Source organism: Astyanax mexicanus, chromosome 3, assembly GCF_023375975.1.
Source record: "Astyanax mexicanus isolate ESR-SI-001 chromosome 3, AstMex3_surface, whole genome shotgun sequence".
Classification (NCBI taxonomy): Eukaryota; Metazoa; Chordata; class Actinopteri; order Characiformes; family Acestrorhamphidae; genus Astyanax; species Astyanax mexicanus.
Window position 1 is genome coordinate 32,359,286 of NC_064410.1, and position 27,573 is coordinate 32,386,858.

The 27,573-nt window shown below is 37.1% G+C and overlaps 2 protein-coding genes across 4 annotated transcripts in view; one reads left to right on the forward strand and one right to left on the reverse strand.

Annotated features, from left to right (window-relative positions):
* LOC103037302 (sterile alpha motif domain-containing protein 14) lies at positions 1-21,012 on the forward strand. 2 transcript variants are annotated; one of them, XM_007230774.3, is made up of 10 exons: positions 1-723; positions 8,774-8,830; positions 9,099-9,253; positions 9,944-10,241; positions 11,342-11,441; positions 11,569-11,637; positions 12,234-12,363; positions 12,735-12,848; positions 13,661-13,816; positions 15,356-21,012. In XM_007230774.3, exons 2-10 carry the CDS (start codon positions 8,800-8,802, stop codon positions 15,509-15,511), a joined length of 1,209 nt encoding a protein of 402 aa, XP_007230836.1. In that variant the 5' UTR covers positions 1-723; positions 8,774-8,799; the 3' UTR covers positions 15,512-21,012. The 2 variants fall into 2 exon arrangements, with proteins under 2 accessions (XP_007230836.1, XP_007230837.1); XM_007230775.4 differs by lacking the exon at positions 1-723 and adding an exon at positions 779-990.
* Positions 20,934-27,573, reverse strand: part of LOC103038265 (uncharacterized) — a 7,499-nt gene continuing 859 nt past the window's right edge. The window contains exons 2-6 of one of the 2 annotated variants that reach the window (XM_007230778.4): positions 23,931-24,042; positions 23,574-23,734; positions 22,904-23,014; positions 22,618-22,758; positions 20,934-22,243 (exon numbers count right to left, since the gene is read on the reverse strand). In XM_007230778.4, coding sequence (XP_007230840.2) covers positions 22,055-22,243; positions 22,618-22,758; positions 22,904-23,014; positions 23,574-23,734; positions 23,931-23,946 — 618 coding nt within the window. In that variant the 5' untranslated portion in view covers positions 23,947-24,042 and the 3' untranslated portion in view covers positions 20,934-22,054. Of the gene's footprint in view, positions 22,244-22,617; positions 22,759-22,903; positions 23,015-23,573; positions 23,735-23,930; positions 24,609-27,573 lie in introns of those variants that run through there. The other variant, XM_007230777.4, reaches the window with a different exon arrangement.

The following is a 27,573-nucleotide window of genomic DNA, read 5'->3' on the forward strand; positions in this document are numbered from 1 at the left end:
GAGAGAGCGAGAGAGAGAGTGTGAGAGAGGGAAAAAGGGAGGGAGAGAGTGTGTGAATGTGTGTGTGTGTATCCAGGGGAGAGAGAGAGAGAGTCTGTGAGGGAGGGAATGTATGAGAGACAGAGAGAGAGTGTATGTGTGTGAGAGAGAGTTAGAGGGAGAGAGGGAGTGTGTGTGAGAGGGGAAAGGGAGGCAGAGAGGAAGAGTGTGTATGTATGTTTCTAGGAAAGTGAGGGGGGGGCTGAAGTGGGAGTGTGTTTGTATTAGAGTGAGAGAGGAGAGCTGAAGAGAGTGTCTGTGAGAGAGGGAATATATGAGACAGAGAGGGAAAGAGGAAAGCTGAAGAAAGAGAGAGTGTGTGTCTGTGTGAGACAGGGTTAGAGAGGGAGAAAGAGAGAGGATAGCTGAAGAGAGAGAACATCTGTGTGTGATAGAGGAGAGAGAGGGAGAGATTGTGTGTTTGTGTGTGTTTCTAGAAGAAAACACGTGAGAGGAGAGCGAGAAAGAGTGAGAGGGGAGAGAGAAAAAGAAAGAAATAATCCGTGTAAGAGAAGAGAGAAATATTGTGTGTGTGTGTGTGAGAGAGAGAGAAGGAGAGAAAGAGGAGAGTGAGAGTGTGTGTGTGTGTGTGTGTGAGAGAGAGAGAGAGAGAAAGAGGAGAGAGAGAGAGAAGAGCTGAAGGCTGGGCGATGGGCAGCTGAACTGACCGGATATGCGCTAAAGGTGGGACACTGTTTGTGTTATTTATCTCTGTAGCTCGTGTGTGTTTTTGATGCTCAGGCTGTCAGGTGTGGTTATGCTGGTTTTGTGTGGCTTTATGAGCATCTCTGAATCAGCTCCTCTGTCTCTCCTCTGTGTCCTTCTGCCCAGACTCATCCTCCTGTTTACTGCTCCGTGTTTCCACAGCCCTGCTGTTTTTTTTTATTTACTGCAGGGTTTTAATAACAGCATGATCTTCATTACTGTGCTGCTTTAATAAAGCTTAGGAAGGTAAGAATGATCAGCCCTGTCTGTCTTCCATGCTCTCTCTGCATTATGTTGTCTGGAACAGTTAAAGGAAAGGTGTGTGTGTGTGGCTGTGGGTCATTTAGTCTAGATTAGCTTAGGCTAAAGCTAACCTACACCACCCACCTTACACACTCGGATGGTCTCTCTTTGTCCATCAGATTTTCTTCCATTTTCATATTTATTATATGCCTTATCTACAGCTTATATGTATTAATTATATGGTCTGTCTTTTATTCACAGTTAGGATTAAGGTGCAGTGAAGACTCTAGCTCTGTAGCTTATGTGTTTTGGGATAAGTTTTTACCAGATTTTCCAACCTCATTTTTCTTGCAGATATGATTTGGGTTGTTCAGTTTGATTGAAGAACCGTTTTTGGGCAAAAAGCCACATTTTTGTTTAATATCACCATACATATAAGACACACCAATTCCAGAAGTTCTTTATTCTGTTATATTGATTTTAATTCAGTATTGGTTTCTAGCCACCTTCTCATACACACCAGTTGTGTGCAAATATATTGATACAGACAAACAGACAGACACACAAAAAATTAATTGGTATATTGTTGTAAAAATTCTAAAGGGAAAAAGGGGACTTGTTTAACCACTTCAAGCAGTCAAAACAGTTTAGAAGAAGCAGTCAACAATAAATAATAAATAATGTGCAGTGCAAAAGTGAAAGATGCAAATGACAATGATAATGTACTTGCTTACATACATTTGTACAGTACAGTGTGTATCTGCACATATTGTTGCCGTCCAGAGATAAATACTTGTTAACTTCAATGAAAGTCAATGTAAAAACAGTTATTTTAGGTTATTTATAATAATTTGTATTGGTCTATTCATCAAGAATTTTTTGTCACAGTGTAAGGGACAGTGTGTTTATATGTGTTCCACCTATGTGGTAAACTAAAAATCAAATATGTGTTCTTTATTGGACAGCGACGATATACAAATATACAGGTATGATATTCTATACATATGTGTGGAAGAGTATAGGGTATTTCTATATAGTGTGAATGATAGTGTGAATGGGGTTTGACTAGACTGGTGCATCTTCATTACAACCTCCAAAAATGAACTCTCTAGCTCCTTCAAAGTAATTAGCTCTCTGTAGTTTCTTTCACAAACAAACGTATTGCTCTAATTCTGAGAGATTGCCTCACCTAGCCGGTGTTCTGGTAATATGAATAAGCTTCTGTTTACACTTTATTAGCCAATCCCTTTTCAGGCTGAAGTTCTTCACAACCAGTCACCTTTGTTTCTAGTATGCTGTATGCTAGTATGCTGATATTTCTTTAGTGGAATCCAGTGTTTTTGAGGATAACAAATCCACCATCATGCTTAACAGCTGGCAAGTGGTTATTTTCCAGAATGCCTCTGGTTAGTATAGATAGTGTTTTGCTTCCAGATTCTGGCTTTTGTGATGAGCTTGCAGGTAAAGTTTCTTTCTGATGACTCGTCCTTGCAAATTGTGTTTGTGTGAGCAATACTGCAAAGTGGAACAGAGTGCCACCACTTTACAATGTCTTAGTTCGAACACTGGAAACTGTGAGCTGGAGGAGCTTTGATGTCTTTTTATAGCATTCCCTGCTTTTTAGAAACAATTGGCTTCATTGCCAGGTCTTTAGCTGCTGTTTACATGAGCTTGTCGTTGACTGTTGGCACAAGGTTTAAAGAGTCAGAATTTATGTTACTATAACCATCCTTAGTCCAAGTTTTGGGAGGAGGGAACTTTCCTGAAGCACCTCCTACTTCCAATCTAACATCCTATTTCGTGTCATGATGAGTCTTCACAACCCTCCACCACCCCATCTCCTACCTTTACCTCTGTTATCTGTCCATCCTGACTCTACCTGAAGAAGAGTCGGGACTTAGTTCCTATAACAAGCACAAGCTGCCTGAATACCAGCCCAAACTTATCTATTTTTTATACTAATATTTGTTGCTACCAAAAAATAAGATTATTATGTATTAAGATGTTATTTACCCCTAAATATTTTTTAATTAATTGTCGTGTTTTTTCACTGCAAAACTAATTAAGTAATTTATTTTTCATTGTTGTCAAAGAACTGAGACTAAATATTAATATTGCAATATATATAATTTGCATGTGCAAACATTTTTGAATAGGGCAAACCTGCAGTGAAGAATATTGATTGTCAATTTCTATAAGATTTACATCAATAAATCAATTATTCCTGTTTTTTGCTTAGTTAGAAGTATTTTTTCCTCTTCAGTAACACAGATGCAGTGACATACTATAGAGAATTGTCATATGATATATCGCAAATCACAGTATTGTGAAATCATCGTTATTGTGGGCAATGAATCATGATAATATTAAACCCTATTAAACCCCCAGTGCCATCTTCAGTAATTATGGCACTAGTTTAAGAAAATGAATGCCTTGTTTTATGTTTGGCAATATTTCAAATGTGATCAAAATAAGTTATCATTGATCATATCATTTTTTCATATTTTGTAAATGTGTTTGCCTAAGCTTATAACATCTTATACTTACATTTACTCTTATAATAGCCTTTATAATGGATACATTAGAAACATAGATATTATTTGATTAACTACATTTGGACATTAAGGACATAATTGTTTCCATCATCATCATCATCATCATCATCATCATCGTTTGAAAGAAAATTATTTTTCAATTGTCAGTAAAATAAAGGCTAATTGTAGATGAGGAACTAGGTTCCAAATAAATACTTGTAAAAATACATTTTAGATTATAAAGGCATTTGTGTGGCCATAGGTCCCAAAAATGTCTCAGATTCTACCTTGGACATAAAGTTGGTTATTTTGTATTTAATAATATAAATACTTATGTTTTGTTCTGCTCTGTGTTATGCACCATTTAAAAACTAGTCAGCTAAAACACTTCTTGTAACATGTTTTAATTAAAGGTTTTAAACATAATCTAATATTTTAATTCATGAATTTATTAATTTTCATAGTAATTCTTAGTCATTTATTTGCAAGTGATTGATGCATCACAGTAAACTGATACATCCATAAGACAGGCCTTTCTCTCGCACCTATTAATAAGCGATACTGGCACAAATGTATCCTATCAGGCAGGCTGGTTTAATAGTTTGTTTTTATTTAACAGACTAGTAACTGTAGGTTTTCTAGACAGGGTGCTAAATATTTAATTGTCTAATTACTCATTGTCAGCTCTGATGTCAATGCTATTTCTCTTCCAACACCACACACACCTGACACACAGATTCACCCAAATGTCATAGCACTGCTTAGCACCTGTAACCAGTTAGCATAGCATTAGCTGCTGGACTATAAGACTAGCTTACATTTACAGCCAGGAACATATTTAGAACCTCCAAAAGGACTAGAGCGAAAGTTTTTCCAGTCTCATCCACTGTAAACAGAACGTGATTGGCTGATTCTTAATTGAGTTGGTTGTGGCAGAGCCGCCTATTTCAGCCCCCAATTCAGTCTGAATAATGCTTTTCCCTTAATCCCAGTCAGGAAAGTGTACCCAGCTGTATTAATGCTCACCCATTCAAAACATTGAATTCAGGTGTTTCTTTTACTTCCATGGCCACAGGGGTATAAAACCAAGCACCTATCCATGTAGACTGCTTCTACGAACATAAGTGGAAAAAATGGTTGTTCTTTCAGGGGCTTAGTAAATTCCAGCATGGTAACATGTTTTAAAGTCCACTTTAAAAATTTCCTCACTACTAAATATTCCACAGCCAGCTGTCAGTGATATTATAACAAAGTGGAAACAATTGCGAATGACAGCAACTAATTTATGAAGTTGTACACCACATAAAATAACAGAGTGGGGTCTGCAGATGCTGAGCCGAGTATCATAACGTTCATAACTTTCAACAGTCAATCACAAGAGACCTCCAAACTTCATGTAGCCTTTAAATTAGCTCAGGAAGAGAGCCTTGTGGAATGGGTTTCCAAATTTGAGCAGCTGCAAGAATATGAATGAATCATATCCTATGAATGAATCACCAAAAGCGATGCAAATTGTAATGTGTGGTGTAAAGCTCGCCACCACTGGACTCTAGACTCGTTCCGATGACAAGTCTAAGTTTGGCGGTCGCATGGAAAAAGGTGCCTCTCTGACTGCATTGTAAAAAGAGGGATAATGGTGTGGGTATGGTGTTTTTTCAAGAGTTGAGTTCGGTCCATTAGTTCTAGTGAAAGGAACTCATCATTACTAGGGCTGCAACTAATGACTATTTTTGTAGTCGGCTATTCTGCCAATTATTTGTTTGATTAGTTGCAATTATATTTTTTCATGCCCTCCATTTGTATTTCCTACTGGTAAGGACAGCTAAACGTGTAGGCCCTAAAACCAGCTTTGCAGTACATTTTGATAATTTGGCGTATCTATATTAAACTAAAAATTACTAAGTATATTATAGGAAACATTCACACAGGCTGGATGTTATTTTTATTAGATTCTAGGATACTTGTATGTATTTTTTTTTCTTAATTTCTTACTTTTTTCCAAGGAGAAACCTCCCTGAAAGTATTGTTTGTCTTTAAGAACAAAAGTTTTTTTTAATGAAGTCTGTAGTTACTATAAAATATAATATGTTAATTTATCTTATGTACGTTTGGCAATATAGTGCATATAATACAGTATCATATGGTTAGTCACTAGTCTAAATGGACTGTGTGAATAAATTTTGGATTAAAGGAAATATTCTTCAGAGAGGTGTAAACGGTGTCGGGCTAACGTGCAAGAAGAGCCAAGAATAACGCATGAGCTTTGCTTTAGAGGTGTAGAGGGTTCAGCAGATGTGCTGATGCTTCAGGAAAACAAGCTGATTCGTCTCTGGGAAGCTGGAGCTTATGCACTCATATCACTGACCCACCAATTCCCAGCGGAAATCTCTGCTTTAATAAGGAGGGAAAGTGCTTTTATTGGTGGCTCTGGTGGCAGATAACATAAGTGTTACTGGGAGAAAGCCACAGGAGGCTGGTAGCATAACATCCCACTTCCCTTCCCATAGGACTGAGAGCATGATTGGAATTAATTTGGGCAATTTTGTTCTTAAATGGTTGAAGATTGATGCTGGTGATGGTTACTGTCATGCATAAACCTTTACAGCAAAATGTTGCATCAGATTACAGTGTGATGCATGTTGAATGGGAGTGAGTTAGAAATTAAGTAAACCAGTTAAATGCATCTCCTCATGTCTCTTAGCAAAAAAAACACTGAGACAGTGGACTGCATACAAACATGAGAAAGGGAAGTGCCACTTACTGTTTGTACCCACTTTGAGAGAACATTGCAATTTAGATTTTTTTTTTATTTCAGTGATTTTTAGTGTAATAAAATAGCGAAACTGTAGCAACTACAACAACAAAATGATTGTGGTGACACTGTGTATTTGTCTGGGTCTTTATTTGGTTTCTTTGTTTTTTTATTTGTCATATTTGTTTATTTTATGTTTGACAGTTCTACTGGTTTAGTGATATTTACCTATAATGTATGTTGTAGTGGAGGGTGAATAAGGGTCTCCACTGATGGGCTACCATTTAATGAGGGAAACACTGATCTTTGACATTCTTTCATGCTGTCTGCTGTTCAAACTAAAATTTGCCCGATAGGATTATGTCCTGGCTATGTTACTCTGCCCAGATGAAGCTACATGTTTAGTATTATTATTATTGTGGCATTGCAGCTCATGTCAGCCTGAAAAAAGAGTGTGTTTTCAAGTCTATCTTGGAAATTCCTACTTAAGAGGTTATAGACATCTGAGCTCATATTTGATAGTCACAATGAATAAAAAAAATCAAATATGCTGTTTTTATTGTTATTTTGAGTACTAGTAATAATAGTTATATCACCTTTATTTAAATTATATTAATATCAGCAATGTGAATGGATGTTTAATAGCCGTATAATGTTTTGCTTTAGTGCCATTCAGTGTTTGAATAGCTCTAGCATGCAGAACACAGACTTTTCTGTGCAGGCATGATTCTCACACTTGTCAGCATGAGTGTGTTCTGCTGCTTCAGTGCTGCTTCAGTGCAGTATCCTCTCCCCACTTTACTGAGGTGCCTGTTTGGACACTGAGCTGTCAGCCAGGCTGTGAATCTGAAAGCTCTGACACTCCTCTGTGACTCTGCAGGGGGTTCCCTCTGCTGGACAAGCTTCCTTATCTGTTTTTAAAGGAACAGTACCTGCTTCTCTGCCTAAATTTAAGCCAATCAGCCAAGACATGTTTAGTGTCTGACAGTGTCCTAATTTTTTAGTTTTATTTGTATTTATAGCAGGCTGTCAATGCTGGCACTTGATGGACGTTTAGCGGGACAATGCCTCGCCAAGAAAGTGAACGGTGGGAATGGCAGTAAAAATCATAGATGTATAGTAATGAAGTAGAACTACTTTATTACTATAATTACGTACTCAAATGCTGTATCTGTATCTACTGGAGTATTACTTTTCCTCCTACTTCCACTTTTACTTTTTTTACTGCATATTTCCGAGAAGTTATATTTTTACTCCAATAAATGGTTTTATGTGCTGCATCATTACTTGTTACAATTATAAAAATCTTATGAATCATTCCTAACCCACATTATCACTAGTGCCAGAGCAGTAGATGCTCCGCACCGTCACCAGGCTTGATAAAGCTGCTCATCACTGAGTGAATCAAGAAATCAAGCTGATCTTATAAGAAGACCATGCATGCTCCTGTTCTACCTTGAGTAGTAGTTGAACTTTATTACTTCCACTTAAGTGTGGAGCTTAGAGAACACTACAGTTTCTACTTAAGTCACTTTTTCAATAGAGCACTACTTTTACTCAAGTCTGGGTCTCTAGTACTTCATACATGTCGGCTAAAATATACAATCCAAGCAAAACAAAGCATAGTCATAGTTTATAGTACCGTATAATATATAATATATAAGCTCTGGTCAAATGTCAAAACCTTGTCAAAACAGGAAAATATATCTATTTATGCAGTGCTAAATTGCTAATTATTGCTAGCCCTGCTGTATGATACTAGGAATATATTAGTACAAAGGTAATGTTAATGCACTTGCCTATCCTATTTAAAAAACACTAACATTTAAAGTTGTACCGGTACTTTAAGTTTTTAACTGACATTAGCAATGTGTTTAATTCACTTGTTACAGTGTTTCTTTTATTGAAACGTTTTGGCGCTTAGCAGAGATGGGTTATGGAAAACGTGCCCACTTCCTGTTTCCACCAGGTTATCAGAAAAAGACAGCAAAAGGGTACAAGGAGCCTTTGAGTGAGTCCACAGTGAATTGGGGTGAATAAAGCTTAACAGCTTAAAACTCACAATTAACACAGTCTAACTTCTTGTTCAGGTTTTTCCTTTAATTGTAGAGAGTAGCTGTTAAAATAAAATTTTACTAAAAAGCAAAGAAAAACTGTAAATGTATATTTTGCTACAGCAGACTTATTTGGCCAATTAACGGGCTAGCTGCTACTGTGTGCCGTAATGCTAGCATCTTAATTGGCCAAAGCCTATTTGTTGTAGAAGAAATTATAAATTTTCCACTACTTGGGTCCTGTTAGGTCGGGCTCAAGAAAAAGGTCTGTGATGTAGGCCTTCGTTATGTTATTTTTTTTATTTTTTATAAAGCTATGGTTTGATAATCACAATATAGCAAATTAACAAATCATATTAGACTTGCTGTAAGTGTGTGTGTGTGTGTGTCTGTCTGTCTGTCTGTGCAAATTTTAGGTGATGTATTTTTGCTCTTTCTTTCTGCAGTAGTCTCAGAGCTCCCTGTGTCTGTCATGCAGCTGGATGAGACAGAAAATGTGTTTGGTGAGTCATTGCTTGTGTGTTTTACTCTATAATCAAATGTCTAAAAGTATCTCTACATTATATATATATATATTCCCTATCCTATTCAGCCTACAGCAGTTTAGCCACACCCACATATCTTCCAGCAGGTTAGGCCTGCTCATTCTACCTTCAGCACACAGCCCCACCCATTCACTCTGCATCAGTTTAGCCCACGATTCATTCTACAGACATTTTAAGGAATTTAACATTTTTAGAACTGTGTGTTTTATGTTTTTGCTGTAATCAGCTGACCTGAGTGATGCGATCCCAGAGACCGAGCTGCTGGATAGCAGTGTGCAGAAGTGCCGTGTCCAGGTGAGGAGGAGCCGAAACCGGCCGTCCCGCTCACGCCTCAGAGACAGCATCAGCTCCACTGAGGGGGACGATGGCCTGGACAGGAGGGTCAGTCTCATTCAGATTCATTCATCAGATGAGTCTTTTGGGACTTTATATATCACAGCTAGTAATGGACCAGTGGAACTGGGAACATTTCACTGCTAGAGGGAAGAACAGATTCAGTTAAACAGGTCAATTATGTAGGTAGTCTGTTGTGGATGTTGAGGTGTATTTAGAATCATTATTCTGCTGTAGGATCGTATTTTTAGCTTCAGAATGTTTCTGACAGTCGTTGATGTTTGTTTAGAAAATTTGCTTGTATCTCTTTCAATTTATTCTTCCGTGTAACACTGTAGTGTTTACTGTAGTGGACATCATACATTAAGCTTTAAAATTTGAAAAAAAAAGTCATTAGACCTTTTTTACAGATAATGTTAGCTACTAATGTTCAAATGCTCAAATGTTTGCATGGTGCTCTGCATTCGTGTACAAAGCCAAAGCAAACACCAGCATTCTAACAATCCACTGGAACACCAAAGCAACCATGTAAAATAACACAGCCACTGCTTAGCAGCTTAGCAACCACATAGCAACCAGTTATCAACAACAGCAACCACATAGCAACCAGTTATCAACAACAGGAAGACCAAAACTAATAAATATTTAGTCTAACTGCTTTAAATTTCCACGTTTAAATTTGTGTTACAAACTAATCAGTTTGTAAATTATGCATTATATGTGTTTGTGTGTTTGAAGTCTTTAGACAGTCCCCTGCACTCTGTTCCTCAGCCGGGTATCCACGTCTCCTCTCTCTCTCCGGAGCTCCTCCTCTCCTCCCCTTTTCATCCGTCTCCTTTCTCCTTCGACTCGCCGCTGCGCCGCTCTCCTGACGAGCCCAACTCCAGCTCTCCGGCTCCTAAAGGCCGATACAGACAGCTCACCAATGCCACCTCCCACGAGGCATTAGTGCCACGCCCCGCCAGCTCACCCTGTAGATCCTGTCCAGAAACCTCACCTGTCTACTTCCGCAGGACTCGACGCCCTGAAAGTGAAGGTACCGTCTCTGACCTCTAACTTGTAGCTTTGGTTTTCCGGACAGGAATTAAGCCTTGTGCTAGACTTCATATCCAATTACCCAAACCCTGTTCATATGAACTATTCTCATTACAAGTAATGCCCAGCACTAAAAAAGTGAATACTAGCACATGCTAATGCAGCATCACTGGATAGTCAACACACTCAGAGGAAAGCGCAACAATCCAGCTCTGATACATGAGCTAACAAACACCTGACCAACATCAACCTTGGAGTGATGTGGGGAAAAGGCACCATCTACTCACCCAGAGACAGTAGGGCAGATTGTGCTGTCTCTGACTCCGGATGCTGATGGCATGCAGCATGATATAGGATTTGATTAGGGTTACATATCTTTTTCGATGGAGAATCCCTGCCTGGAAACCAACTCATAGTGCGTTCTAGTCAGTATTTCTCAGTCCTGGTCCAGGAGGCACTCTGCCCTGCACATTTGCCATCACACACCCCTTAGATATTCTTAATTTTTTGCATTGGTTGCAATTTAAAAGGCTAATTTTTTATCTAATTTTCTTCCAATTTACACGGCCAATTACGCGACCCACTCATTAGAACTCTCCCTATTACTAGTGATGCCCCAACACACCAGGAGGGTGAAGACTAGCACATGCCTCCTCCGATACATGTGAAGTCAGCCACCGCTTCTTTTTGAACTGCTGCTGATGCGGCATTACCGAATAGCATTACAGCGCACTCTGAGAAAAGAGCAGCCACTTGGCTCACAAACGCCTTGTGCTGATCGACATCACCCCCTTTGGAGTGATGTGGGGAGAGAGAGTGCCATGTACCCACCCAGAGAGAGCAAAGCCAATTGTGCTCTCTCAGGGCTCCAGCAGCCGATAGCAAACTACGTGAACAAAATTTGAAACAAGGATCTCCTGATCATAGTGGCAGCTCTTTAGTTTGCTGGACCAAGCAAACTTCAGACACCAACCTTATTTCAACTGATTGATTATACCTTGCTTTATTATGGTCAGTCTCCATGTTCAACCTTGAATTTCTTGCTGCTAGTTTGTCGAGTTTGTGTTGGATGTAACTGAGTGTAAGGTTTGCTCTGGACAGTGCTGGTAACAGATGACTGTGAAGACAGCAGTCCAGCTGAGCCCGGGAGCCCTTCTGTGGTTCTGGATAAAAAGACTAAGAGGAGATTCCTGGATCTAGGGTTAGTGAGTGTATTATTTCCCTATTACTCTGAGCTCAAACTTCTTGTCTGAAACCTCTTGTCTTTCTTGCTCTTAAACTCTCTTTCTCTCTATCTCTGCCCCTCTCCCTTTCTTTCTCTCTATCAGGGTGACGCTGCGTCGTTCCTATGTCAGAGTGAGGAGAGATAAATCTAACAGACTGTCTATGGGCAATCGGTATGCCCTTGTATTTCTTTAATGAGAACCGTATTCATTAAAAGACTATTCTACATTTTCCCGCATGTTATTGCCCTCTTATTCTGTATTGTTTCTGCGATACTATCCTAAAGAGCCCAGTTCCTTTTATAATCCAGGTCACCTCTTTTCATCTCTTACAGTTAATCTGTCTGTTTCTGTTTTTGTACCTTTAAGACTGCACCTTTTTAATGTATGCAAATGACCTCTAGTCTGATTGCTTGTATTTATTTAGTGAATAAAAAGTTGAAACTCCTCTTATACCTTTAATGTGAATAGACTCTTATGGAACTATGTAGGCAGATATATGTAAATCCATTGTCCATACAGTCAGTATATATGTAGACTGTATAGACTGTGAAATGAATGGTATATTTTGAAATGTTAATAATTCTAAAGCCTGTTAAAGATCTAAATCATGATATTACAAAGTGCTTAAGGAAAAAATTCACTGATCACTGCTGAAACAGAGTATTGAAGAGACAGAACATTGTTTTCACTTTTGTGAGATCTGTATTATTATTAGTAGTATAAATGAATAGACTGTAATGTTTATTGTTTATTACCCATGTTTGCAGAGAGCCGAGTGAGAACCCATCCCGTCCCTTTGTGCCTTTCCACTGGTTCTCCGACAGCCATCGCAGCTCTGCCTCCACGTCACCCAAGACTGCAGCTCGCTCTGGCAGCCCCAGCAAGTCAGACTCACAGGTACCTGTAGTTATGATTTGCTCATGAGAAGTTTTACACTGCAATTTAACTGCCTATTCATCCATAAAAAGTGTCCTTCCTACACAAAAAATAAATTTTGCATATTTACATTTGATTGTTCTTTATCATGTAACTAAGCTTCTAACAGGTCTGACACAATACTCAGAAGTAACATAGAGGATGCTTTTGAAATACAACTTCACATAACCCTAACGAGCATAACAACAGCATTATTATTTTTTTCTTCCCATTATTTATAAAGACATCTCTTTATGTCCGAATAGTGACTTAAAAAAATAAACCTCTGTTATTTCTCAGCTCACTTTACATGAATGTGTCTTTGAAATCATGTGTTTCCTCCTTTTCTGCAGGAATCGACATTCAGTGATGACTTCTCTCCTAAAAGCCCCCTGCCTACTGCTAGCTCTCCTTCTGACTCACGGTCGTCACACCCCTACCACACGCTGTCTCAGTCTTCAGACGAGGTCAGTCCTCATGATTTCCAGGGAAGTGCCCTCTGCAGGTCTGGCACTTTGTTGGCACATAGACAGGTGGTGTTATTAGATACAAGAACAGAGGTAAAACTCTGTTTACTGTTTTTGACTGAAAATGTCTGGAAAGGTTCTCAAGTGTTTCAAGTTTTCTCCATTTGTAAATAATAACTTACAAATAATTAGAAATAACTTTGTAACCTTTTTTTCAGACTGACATGTCAAGTACTTCATTTTCTGATCTATTCTTAAATTTCTTTAGATCATGGCATAATGTGTTGTTTTGGGGATTTTTAGCTGCTTTATATAGTTAGACAGATTCTATTTAAGTGATTTTCAAAAAGTGTGATTAATCACAGTGTATTTGTGGGCTAGATTGTTTTGTTCTTTTCCTTAATATTTCCTCAAAAACCTCAATTTCCTTAATAAAATGTAAATATGATAAGAATGCAAAAACCAAAGATATCTGTAAAGGGGCAAATACTTTTTCACGTCACTGTATTCAGTACTTTTAAATTTGCATATATAATCTTGCATGTTAAGTAACTTTATACAAATGATACTTTTTGGTATCAAAAAAGCCAGTGTAACTGAATCAACTTTGGAGTTTTTCCCTTGAGCCTGTCCTCTGAGCATGGAGATATTTGGAGTTGTTAATTTAGAGATTTACTTGGCAAGAAGAGTAGTTTTTGAATATAGAATTATTTATTTAAAATCTGCCAGCACAGTGTAAATGTGAGGGAGCAGTGATTACAGTTACTCACTCTTTCTTCTCGTTCTGTATCCTCTCTTGTGTGTCTCTGAAGCCATTAGATGAACAGCAGTGCCTTGTGTCCTCGTGGAGCACGCAGCAGGTGTGTGACTGGCTGAGGAGTTTAAACATGGAGCAGTACGCCCCCGAGTTCAGAAATAAAGACATAGATGGAGAACTGCTGCTGCAGCTGGATGGAAACAAGCTGAAGGTGAGAGGATGTGTATATGTGTGTGTATGTGTTTTTTTTGTGGAGTCTAAATTTCTTCAGAGTGATAAAATTGAACAATGCCTTGCAGTGAATATATAGATCTGGAAAAAATAAGAGACCACTTAAAAATGATAATTTTTTAATTGTACTAAATTGAAAACCTCTGGAATATAATCAAGAGGAAGATGGATAATCACAAGCCATCAAACCAAGCTGAACTGCTTGAATTTTTGCACCAGAAATGGCATAAAGTTATCTAAAAGCAGTGTGTAAGACTGGTGGAGAAGAGCATGCCAAGATGCATGAAAACTGGGATTAAAAACCAGGATTATACTATTTATATATACCTGTAAATATCAAAATCAGAGAAACTGATGCAGAAACTGAAGTGGTCTCTCTATTTTTAAGAGCTGTATTTAGTCTCACTTTTGGGTTAATGCATTTTACCTCAAAATTCCCTGCTTTGAGCTAAAATACAGACAGACATCAGCACAAATACTGTGTTTGTGTTTTGTATGTGTTGTGCTGCTCCCTAGTGGTTTTTATAGTTAATGTTTAATATAGGGGGAATGGAAGTATGAATAAGTAAGATTAAATACAATGCTTTTTTTAAATACTAGAATGCTGGTGTTTCATCTATACTGGAGTTCAGGATGAGGTGTAGTATTAATCACTTATGCTCTTGAGCCTAATTGCAATCAAATCTACACAGCAATGTTTCTCAGTCTAGTAGAAAGAGTTCCTTGGGTAAAAGAGACAATCCAAAAACTGATTTCATAACAATGAATGTGCAGCTGTCCCAAAATGTATCTTTTGTTTACTTTGTCTAGTGAAAAAGATTTTAGTTAGGTTTTGTGAACATAATATACTCTTGCCAACAGCATTTAACCGCAGTGGCCACTGAGACCCAGAGGCAGTCAATCAGACATGTTTGGTATAGGATGTCGGCTTCTTTAGTTTACAACTTTAGTTTAGACATGCTAGTAATTGCTAATATTGCTCAAATTACTCAAATTAAACTTGAACTTTAAGACACTTTCTTGAAAAACACAACAGACCCTTCTCCACTGAGCTGAGTAACTGGAACTACTTTTACCTCAGTATCACAACACTCAATACATCAATACATGAAAGCTAACTTAGCTAGATTAACTAGCTAAATTAGCTAATTTGGTGAGCTAACAAGTGTAGCCAATAGGTTAACTAGCTAGGTAACAGGTATATACTCAGGTTATTATAATATGACAAAAATAATTTGAAAAAATAAAGATTTGTTAGCAATGCAGTTTTTATGGTACATTTTTATCATAAATTTAGATGCCCCCATTGTTGAAAAAGTGCCCTGTTTGGCTGCCCTTATCATGGAAATTTAGTTGTTGTTTTTTTCCTTTAAATTCTGTAATGTCATAAAAGTTAAATTAGCTAGTAAAATTAAACGTAAACTTTTTTATTAACAGTAAAAAAAAAAGACTTGTATTGCAAAATGTAATCAAGCACTGTTTTAAGAGTATTAATGAATGACTTTTCTCCTCTGTGCAGAGTCTGGGTGTGTTGAGCTCTTCGGACCGCAGTGTACTGAAGCGCAGGATCAAAGACATCAACAGTGCAGCAGAAAAGGAGCGCAAGGCTCTGGACAAACTGGAGAAACAGAGAGAGAAGCAGAGGAAGAAAGACCAAGAACAGAGGAAGAATTAACTGACCACTACAAGATGAAATATTCATAACTTTAACAACAGTTAAAGAAAAGGTTTGGTTAAAAATCAGGTTTATACAGTTTTCCCCCTCACCCAAAAAGTAGTAGATCCATCAAGACACGTTTGGTGTGGTTAAATTGGAAAATCAGGAAATGGACACATTGCAGGCTGCTATTGTTTTTAGCCATGCTAACATATTTTAGCCATGCTAACATATTTTAGCCATGCTAACATATTTTGCCAGTGAAAACAGAAAGTATGCCCTTGCCGATCTAAGCATGATTTTATTGGATCAGGTATCAGATATTTAAAGTCAATTCAGTTCTAACCTTTTGTTTTTCCTTGGATTCAAAAATGTTTAAAGTGAAGTATCAGGACCTTTTTCCCAAAACCAAGCACTTTACTATATACTATAAATCAGTTTTCCACAGCAGTTTAGAGTGTGTACAAACTAAATACACTGATCTTACATGAAATCCAGCATTACATTGTAGTGTTTACAATTTTCAAAGTTATCTTCAAAGAGGTTAGTCTGTACTGTACTGTATTACACAGTTTTAAACATGCTATGAAATGGTCTTTCTTAAATGCCAAACGAACTATACATAATGTTTGTTACACATTAACATTTACAACAGGAAGTACGTGAGTCAGAGTGAGCACATTACATTTTTTCAGTGGTTGCTCACTTTGTCTTTGTTGTGTCATACTTCCCATATTCTGGCCCTGCACATGTCCACACTGATATCATACATGTTAATAATTGGCCAAATGCATGCAAAGTTTGTAATTTTGTAAAAAAAATAAAAAAGATTAGGATTTTTGTGTGAGAAAAAATATGTCGATTTTATATACATATTTTCAAAACTTCCTATCACTAAGTAATAAAATAAAAACTGTCAGTGTTTTCAGAAATACTGATATCTGAGATCTCAAAAATCTCCTTCCCTGAGAGCAATTTCAAAATTCCTCAGTTTCCAGCACAACCAAATAAACAAAAACAAAATATTATGATTATATGGATGGGAGACCAAATGCAGGAAAGAAACTATGGCTAAAATCTGGCAACAAAATCTGACATCAAACATGCCTTGGGTGATCGACTACATTTGAAACAAAAGGGAAGAAAAGTGTACAAGTTTGATTTACAGTCGTCACCAAAAAATAGTTGCACCTAGAAAGAAGTGTTAAATTTCAATGCAATTCAGAAGAAAAATAAGGGTTTCTATGAATAATAAATATTTAAACATATAGACTGATATGGGCACCTCTTGGTCATATGTATTAAACTATACCTTCATAAGCGGTGTGTATTAAATGTGTTAAAGGTGAAATGGACTTGGGGTGTATTAAAACCTGTATTAAAAATGTACTTACCTTTGTTACATATTTTAGCAATGTTAACATATTTTGCCAGTAAATACAGAAAGTATGCCCTTGCCAATCTAAGCATGATTTATTGGATCAGGAATCAGATATTTAAATCAATTTAATTCTATCCTTTTGTTTTACCTTGGATTAAAACATGTTTAAAGTGAAGTATCAGGACTTTGTGTTAAAGGTGATCTCCGGTGTGAAATGGACTTGGGGTGTATTAAAACCTTATAAAAAAATTACTTACCTTTGTTAATAGCTCCCTCCGCCCTCCCACAGCTTTCTAAATTCCAGTATTTTGGCTTTTACAATGGCTTTTACAATGGATGATACGTAGCATGCCTTGCGCCTGAAGATAAATCGCTTTTTAATTGTTATTCAGGTTCCAATTAACTCCACACTTCAATGGTAGAATCTGGAGAGCCCTGACATTTAAAACGAGGCATTTAGAACTTAAAAAATAAAAGAAGTTTATTAAAAGCCACTGTTTACATCCCATAGTTTAGAAAAATCTTTGGGTGCTGCCATCTTAAATTTAAGTCACAATAAGTCAAGCGTCAAACATAAACAAATAGGTAGGATAGTTTAGCAGATTGCAAAACTAATTCCTTGGAAATGCATGACTTCCAGCTGTTACTGAAATGATCTGGTTTCTGTCGATATTAGAATGCAAATAGCCAACAACAAATTACATAAACATTGCTCAGAAAGTTTTACTTATTTTAACTTATTGTGACTTAAATTTAAGATGGTGGCACCCAGAGATTTACCTACACTATGGGAACAGTGGCTTTTAATAAACTTCTTGTGCAGTTTTAAATGTCAGGGCTCTCTCGGGATCTTCCAATGAAGTGTGGAGCTACTTTGAGCCTGAATAACAGTGGAAAAAGCAATTTATCTTCAGGCGCAAGGCATGCCCCGTATCATCCATTGTAAAAGCCTGTTTGGGCAAAGTGCACAAAATACTGGATCTCAGAAAGCTGCGGGAGAGCGGAGGTGGGCTATTCATATTTCTGCAGATTTAGCAGTAGGTGTGGAGTGTTGATAGCGAGTCAAATAGCATCTCTCATATTTTCAGTTGGGGAATAGGTCTGGTGATGTGGCTGGCCATGCCATAGCATCTCTGTCCTCAAGGCAAGTTCTTGAGATGACAGCAGTATTTGGACAAGCATTGTCCTGTTAAAATAGTGCACCGGAGTGTATGTTCAGAAAAGGTTGGGCCACTGGGTGCATGACCTTAATAACTTAAAGTGGGCTTTCAGTGTGCCTGTAATGAAGACAAAAGGTGATCTGGCGTCGAATGAAATTGAATCCAACACCATGACTCCAGGCCTCCTGGACATATTGTCAGGCAAATGGTTTCAATTTTGCCAGAACACCTTTTGTCTTCATTACAGGCACTTTGACAGCCTAACGTATTGTCAACGAGGTCCTGCACTCAGTGGTAATTCCTTTATGGAACCCATGGTGTGCTATTTCATCAGGACAATGCTTGTCCACATACTGCTGCCATCTCGAGAGTTTACCTTGAAGACACAGATGCTATGCTATGGTCAGCCACATTGACAGATCTATCCCCTGAATAAAAATATATTGGAAGCTATTTGATGCACTATCAACACTCCACCCCTACTAAAAAATCTGAAGTGATATTCAGGCTGCATGGGATGGATTATTGCAGGACACCATGAGGAACCTCTACAACTCGATGCTGGGACTGATTCCACTATTTCCGTATGTGTATCAATATTTCTCAATATCGGTAAATATGAACAAGTTTCCCATATGAGTCTACGTTATTTATAACTGGTTGTTTCCGGTTATCTTTATCTTCTTCCCAAATAGCATTGCAATCTGACACTTCCTTCTTTGTGCAACAATTTCTTTGATGATGAGTGTATTGCCAATCTGTTTCTGTAATGGTAATAATGTGATTCTTCTTTGTCATGTTGTTCACTTCTTATTGCGTATATTTATACTACTCTGTGTTATGTAACTGTATATTACACTTACCCGTCCTTGCAATGTCAGAAACAGCTTAGCAGAGTTGTAGCGTGTTGTAACACAGTAAGGCCTTCACACACTCGTGCAGTAGAGCTCAGTTAGATGTGTGTGTCTCGTCTCGCTGTGACGGTAGCTTCGCTTCAGCACCCGAGAGCTTATTTTCAGGAGGAGAGAAACAAGCGAAAGATGAGAATAACTTCAGTGATAAAGGAGTAGTTTGTCATAAAATCAAATTTACAGAATTTCCTATCCTGAATGCAGTCTGTCAACACAGACCTGTTTGGTATCAAAACTTATGCAACAATCTTTTAATCATTTTATACAGTGACTTACCACGCACACAACGTGCGATACAGATTACATTATTGGAGTGCAATGGACTACTAAAAAACAATGTATCAAAATATATCATTTATTTAATGGTCCGTATATAATCTGTATACAGAAAGTAAGCTGCAAAAAACGCTTGTTTTAGTTGATCATGATTGTGAGGTCACACCAAAGAACAAAGATTCATAAGTCAGTTTAGCTCCACTCCTTCAACCCACACCTACTGCAGTGTAGGTCAGCCCATGGCGCCATACAGGTTAGCCAATCAGAGCAGTGCTTATTAACATATCTTACTCCTATCATTTTAACTGGTAGAGAAAAGGTTCAGAGTTATGTGCACCCAATTATTTAAGAGCGACCATTGTGCTGTTGAAATCTCCAAAGTCTTCACATTCACTTCAAAGGCCTTGACTTTACGTTATCTTTATTTATTTATTTATTTTATTTATTTATTACATTTTGTCTTTAATATTTTTTTTTAATAGACTTCACTTGCCAGACCGTACAGTATGTATATGTAAATTTTGTTTCTTAGATTTTCTGAGAACCAATTTATTTATTTATCTCTACGCATTCAGATGATTACAGTTTAGACTAGGGCTGCACAATATTGAAAAAAAAAACAGTGGGATATTTTGTTGTTCTGTGATATATGTTATAAATTGCAATATTTAAAGAAAACAGGAATTTTAACACATTTCACAAGAAGTCAATGATTCCAACACATCATGTTATTAATAATCCAATCTGTGCATCAATTTTTAGAGTAAAATAAATTATATTAGGTAAATACTATCGATTATCCGATTATCTTTATGTAAAATGAGAACAGTGTGAATTTTTCTTTGTATTAAAAATCAGAACATATAACAGAACATAAAAAAATATATATATATAGACATTGCACAGAACACTGCACTTTCTGCAATGTGAATATAGCACACATGTACAGTGCAATATCGATGCCAAAACAATATATTGTGCAGCCCAAATAAGGCCCACACATTTATCTTCTTAAATGAGACACAGTACAATAAAAATTGATCAGAACTTTTTAGTTTATTCACATAACAGAAAGAGACCTGTTAAACATGGTTTTGTAAAAATGAAATACTGTTTAAGTTCATAAACACACAAATATTACAATTGATGAGCAAGTAAAAAAAGAAAAGAAAAAGATACAATTAGAATGTAAATTAAAATCACACAATTAAAAAAATCTTACTGGAGGCAAATAACAGAGCAGATTAATGCATTGTTTTGCACCCTACACAATTTAAAAAAGTACAAATTCACTGCATACAAATCTTTGATTACTTTCCAACCTTCAATCAAACATTGAGGATGTTTAAGTGAAGGTAGTTTTTTAATTAATCACGTTTACCACGTTTGTGCTTATAAACAACATGTGACATTATTCCTGTATAAACATGTGACAACAGCCTGAATAAAACTCCAGGCCAACTGATGAGCAGCCACCTATCAGCCTCACACAAAGGCCAAAATACAAAATACTACATTCACTTCCTCAATGTTCTTATGTGCAATTACACTATGAAAACACAGTTAACATTAATTTCTGCTCTGACAAATAAAAGAATGCACACAGTTCTGAGTTTTGGTTTCATGATCCAGTTCTACATGTTGCTCATCACGTACAGCTTGTAAACAGTGAACATTCGCTTGTGACCTCTTAATGCATACAAGTGGTCTCCAAACCTTTTGCTGCTGAATGAATGACAGTGAATAAATGAATAAATAAATATAAAATAAATAAACAGACAAATAAATAAATAGTTTCTTTGTGCATTAAATAAAGTACACCTACACTGCATATGTACACATCTGTATACATGAATGCTTTGTTGTGCTTACTTAAATAATCAAACTGGTTTAAATGCTAGTATAAAAACAAACCTATAAAAAGGCAGTAATTAATCCTTTGAACCCCTGGATTAATATTTAGTTATTATTCATAAGACTTGTTACTCAGTAACTACTATGCAGTATTCGATCATTATGAAATATTTGCATATTATTCAGTTGTTGATTAGCAACTGTAACTAGGCCCAGTGACCTCTGACAAGCTTTCAGGTCTTTATAATATACGACAAAGCTGTGCATGAACGTAAAACAGATCTCAGAGTCAGATCTCGCCACATTTTTGCAAAGCATTTGCTTTAAAGTGTCATTTTATGAGGTGGAATGTATGTACAGATCTAAGCTAAAGCTGGTCAGACTTTGCTATGGACACTGGTATCCTTACTCACTGTGCACTTGCACATTGATGCTTATTTGCCTATATATGATCAACCACAGCTGGCAATATTACAGTATTACAGTTCACATGTGGTTAAAATGTAGCTTTTTTGGTTGCATTTTTATTATGCAGCCACAGATATGTGCAAACCATCTGTTGGTCTACCACTATAGTAATTAGACTAATTTTAATAAAAAGACATAAAAACAGATGTGGATAGGAAAAGCATCACAGTGCAAAACATAAACAGTGTGTTTGTCAGTTTTTGAAATATCACTTGCTAATCAAACTACAAATCAGTTTCTATTGTGTGATTTCTCTGTGTTTTTAAATAGACCGGACTGACCAACTGCTCAGCCTAATGAACTCTCCTCACATGCCATAGTTGACCTGATGGACACAAGTTTGTCAGAGGTAACAATAGGGCGGGGTTTAGAGAAGATGCATATCTGTTCTTACAGGTTCAAAAAACAAATAAAAATGTTAAAAATAAATATTACATAATAAATATAAATAAATAAATAATAACTTATTGTTGCATAAAATTCTCTAGGCAGGTGTGAGTGTGTGAGAAGCTTATTGGCTAATTGAAGAGAGTGTATGGATGTGGCGCAAGCTGCGGAAAACATCCTGACCAAAGCTCTGGAGCTGCTGCAGCACAAGGTGAGTGGCCACCTGGACCTCATAGTCACCGGTCAGACGAGAGGAGAGGCTAGAGGACTGGATTTGTGGCTCAGATGGTGTGATATGGGCCTGCTGCTGTACCTGAATACAAACAAACAACTTTTATTACATAGAGTTAACCCCTTACACTCCATACATAGCTGATTAATCTCATCTCTAATTCATTTAAACATTGAACAGTTTCGTAGTTGACACTAATCTAGTAGATACATAGCAAGTAATAAATATTTTATTAAAAGTAAATATAGTTATTATATGCATAGAGTGAAGACTAAATGATACATAGTAAATCATAAATAATATGTAACAGGTACTCAATAATTGACATTAAATACTGAATAATTTGCAGTGGCTAGTAAAAAAAATCCTATTAGTAATATATACTAAATAATTCATAGTAGATACATGGTAGATCATTTGTTGTCAAGAGTCTTCGTCTGAAAATTAAAACCCACCTTGTTGACCTGGGCAGACAGGTCTCTGAGGTCTGCCTGGAGAGTGGTCAGTTTTTCTGCGCACTTCAGCTTTTCTTTCACTTCTTGAATGAGGTGCTGATGCAGCTGCAGGCCTTCAGTGATGTGGTTCAGACTCATCTCCTAAAATAGCAGAAACAGACCCTTCTATTGACAAACCGCTATGTAGAGTTTATGTCTGAGTCCATAGAAAAGCACTATACCAATAGGAAAAGCTGAAATGAACAGAATTGGTTGGTTTTACTCTGAGAACAGTGAGGGATCTTACCAGTGTGTATGTGTCTGAGATGGGGGAGAGTCTGGGGGATGCAGGAATGGCCAACACTGCTGTTAAATACTCCAGATTCTTTACTTCGGCAGTGGACTCCAGACTGAGACCCTATAAACACCAACAATCAGGCTATGAATACATCACAGAACCTAAACTGTAGGCTTATTTTGTCATATATATAATAAATATCCATTGGTAATTTAATTTATCTTAAAATGTAAACACATGGTAAAGAACAACTGCTAGATTTACAATGTCAAAAGGTCAAAAATCGGCAAATATATATACCAATGTAGTTTCTGAATCAGCTTCTCTGATTTTGCTATTTATAGGTATATGTTTCAGACCTCAAATAATGCAAAGAAAACAAGTTCACAATTATAAAGTTTTAAGAGTTCAGAAATAAAAATTTGGTTTTTAATCACAGTTTTCATGCATCTTGATATGTTCTCCTCCACCAGTTTTACACACTGCTTTTGGATAACTTTATGCCACTCCTGGTGTAAAAAATTCGAGCAGTTCAGCTTGATTTGATGGCTTGTGATCATCCATCTTCCTCTTGATGATATTCCAGAGGTTTTCAATTTGGTAAATTGATATATAAATCATATGCAGATTTTTTACCTTTTGACAGAGTAAATCTTGTTTATGTGGAAACATGTTTTACCTCATTGGCAATGCAGGACTGATGCACTGTGGGAATTTCACTGAGCAGCTTCTTGGTTAAGCTCTTGGCGAGCTCCACATGTTGAGGAAATTCGGTCTGCAGGGTGAGATGGACCGGAGCTGAGATGGTCATGGCCAGGAGAGAACAGAGAAGAGATAGAACTGTGGAAAGAGAAGAAGAGACACATTCAAAAACACATCCAGCCAACAATGAAGCCCAATATGATGTTCCACAGAAAACTCTAACATAGCTCTATTATAACCATTAGTATTATGTCTAAAAGTCCAGTTAGCCTAACTAACACTGAATATCAGCTGCTTCAGGAGGAGAAAAGTAACGAAATAAAGCGTCACTTACTGATGAGAGAGCCCATAGTCCTTCTGTAGTGTGTTACTGAGGCCTTCCTGTGCTCTGTTCTGAGTTTGCTTTGGTGCTGATGGTTTGGTGTGCAGAGGCTCTATTTAATGCCCTGATGAGGTGAGGTAATAGGAAATCAGGGAAATACTGAGTGTTGCAACAGGGCAGGATGAGTGGTGAAGGGATTATTTACATGATGCACAAAACACGTTTAAATAGGGTTATACTTCAATCAAAGGGGCTCATACTTCAATTAAGGGCCCCCCTTTTTGTGACCCACAAAAAAAGGGGGCTCATGTAGAGATTCCATTACATAAAAGCACAGACACACACACACACATTACAAGTAAGATGTGGGCACTTTTTTAACTTGCCCTCTTGTTTAAGATCTCATACTTCATAGATGCTTTATTTAATTTTCTTTATTAAGTTTTAGCCTCCAGCACATGCCAGGCTCCATTAAGGGTTTCATCATGTAAGGAAGAAAGACACATACACACACACTCACACACACACACAAGGACGTCATTATTAGATCTACTTCCTTCTTAGAAAGCGTCAGTAGACAAGCCCAGCCTGCCATCTTTCTCAATCCGGGATTTCCTTTTAAAAATAAAGAAACCTCCCCTTTTACACTTCACTCACCTAATTTAACACAGAATATACTAGAAAATTCTACAAGTGGCAATAGTCCTGAATACACTGTTCACACACATTTGGGCACCTCTGGTCAAATTACTGAATAGTTTGTAAGTTACAAAGCTATACTATACTGCTATTTAATTACTTAATTTAACATTGCAAAAATAAATACATAAACAAATGCAGTTTGCACAAGAAATGGCAAATTATGGCAACAAATTTGTTTAAATAAAAAAGGTAAGTGTTTCCACTTCATATATATTTGGTAATATATGGATATATATATATAGTGACACTGGACCAAATTTTTGCAAGGATTAAGACTGGTTCAGAAGTATTTTTTGCCTTATTAAATTGTTCTTCAGATTGAACAGTTTGACTTTTTATTTTTGATAAAACATGTATGTATGTACAGTGAGTCCAAGAAGTATTTGATCCCTTGTTGATTTTCTTCGTTGGCCCACTAATAAAGACATGATCATTCTATACTTTTAATGGTAGATGTATTCTTACATGGAGAGACAAAATATTAAAAAGAAAATCCAGAAAATAAATCTAAGGAATATATATTAATTGATTTGTATTTCATGGAGTGAAATAAGTATTTGATCCCTTAGTATTCATTAGCAGTTCCGGCTTTTACAGACCAGTTAGACACTCCCAATCAACTTGTTACCTGACCTGAAGCCACCTGTTCTCATTAATCACTTGTGTGAAAAACACCTGTCCACAGAATCAGACAGATCACACAGATTTCAAGTCTCCAACATGGGTAAAACCAAAGAGCTGTCACAGGACCTCAGAGTCAGAATTGTTGACCTTCACAAAGCTGGAATGGGCTACAAAAAGATTAGTAAGGTGTTTGATGTGAAAATAACAACTATTGGTGCAATTATCAGAAAGTTTAAAGAGTATAACATGACAATCAACAGACCTCGGCCCGGTGCTCCAAAGAAGATTTCGCCTCGTGGGGTGGCAATGATGCTGAGAACGGTCAGAAATCGTCCTGCAACCACTCGGCAGGAGTTAGCAAATGACCTGAAGGCAGCTGGGACCACAGTTTGCAAGGAAACAATTGGCAACACTTTGCGCAACAATGGATTCACATCCTGCAGTGCCCGAAAGGTACCCCTGCTGAAGAGAGCACATGTGGAGGTGCGCCTCAAGTATGCCAATGATCATTTGAAAGATGAACCAAGTTATTGGGAGAAGGTTTTGTGGTCAGACGAGACCAAAATTGAACTTTTTGGCCTCAACTCCACCCGCCATGTGTGGAGGAAGAAAAATGCTGCCTATGACCCCAAGAACACTGTGCCCACCGTCAAGCATGGAGGTGGAAGCATAATGTTTTGGGGGTGTTTCTCTGCCAAGGGTACAGGGCTACTTCACCGCATCACTGGGAAGATGGATGGAGCCATGTACCGCACAATCCTGAGGGACAACCTCCTCCCCTCTGCCAGGGATCTGAAAATGGGCCGTGGTTGGGTCTTCCAACATGATAACGACCCTAAACATACAGCAAAGGATTGGCTCAAGAAAAATCACATTAAGGTCATGGAGTGGCCCAGCCAGTCGCCAGACCTCAATCCGATCGAAAATCTATGGAGGGAGCTGAAGGTCAGAGTTGCCAAGCGACAGCCCACCAACCTTCATGATTTAGAGAGGATCTGCAAAGAAGAGTGGGCCAAAATTCCCCCTGGTGTGTGTGCTAAACTTGTGGTTAACTACAACAAACGTCTCACCGCTGTGCTTGCAAACAAAGGCTTTGCCACTAAGTATTGAGTGTGTTTGGCAAGAGGGATCAAATACTTATTTTCCTCATTGAAATACAAATTAATTAAAATATATTCTTTAAAATTATATTCTGGATTTTTGTCTTGATATTCTGTCTCTCCATGTTAGAATATATCTACCATTAAAAGTGCAGAAGGATAGTGTCTTTATTAGTGGGCAAACAAAGAAAATCAGCAAGGGATCAAATACTTCTTGGACTCACTGTATGTAAAAGTGAGAAGAGATTCATAAGTGTCTTAACATAGTATGAAAACTTAATCATCATTAGAAACCCGATGAAATGGTTCTTTCAAAACTTTCAAAAAATATACTTGTATAAACTTATTTATTTATAGTACCAGTCAAAATTTTGGACACAGCTTAAATTCTTTGTATTTTATTATTTTAAAATCTGCTCTGTAGATTAAAACCGAAGCAGTCCAAACTATAAAAAAAATATATAGAACATATAATTATTTAATACAAAAAGTGTTAAACATATATATTTATATATATATATATATATATATATATATATATATATGTATATATTAGATTGCAAAGACCATCAAAAATGTTATGATAAAAAACGGCCTCTCATCAGGACTGCCGCAGGAAAGGAAGTGTACGAGTTATCTCTGCCATTTTCGTGATTCAGCGTAGCATCAGGTGTGCCCTCAAACTCTTGAATTTGATTAAATATATTTTGTATTGTTTTACTGTGTATTAGTTAGCTAGCAAACGTGATGCAAAACCTGAATAACAAAGTCTTTTTTTACTATTCAATGTCATTAATACTAAGTTTAACACTTTAATACTGTAATATTTACTTCTTGTTGTGTGGGACCATATATACTCTGAACGGTGTAAAATGAAATCTTTAGGTGTTGCTATAACACTAATGAACAACACTAGCATGAGTAAAATGGTACACTGCACTGTGCCATATTAACACTGAACATTTAACACTGCTATCAGTGTCATTTTACTCTCTGTAGAGTGGGACCATATATGCTCCGAAGGAGTGTTAAAGTTAACTCTTTAGGTGTTGATCAAGCACTGCTAATTTTACTGTGTGGTTCTGTACAAAAAACAGCTTTTATTGGATCAGGTTTGAATAATAATACGACCTGCATAAATTTGTCACTATAGATAAAGCTTTATGTATATTTCTAGCACATAGGCCCTATAAACAGAAATAAGGTCAAAAGTACAGAATACACATTTT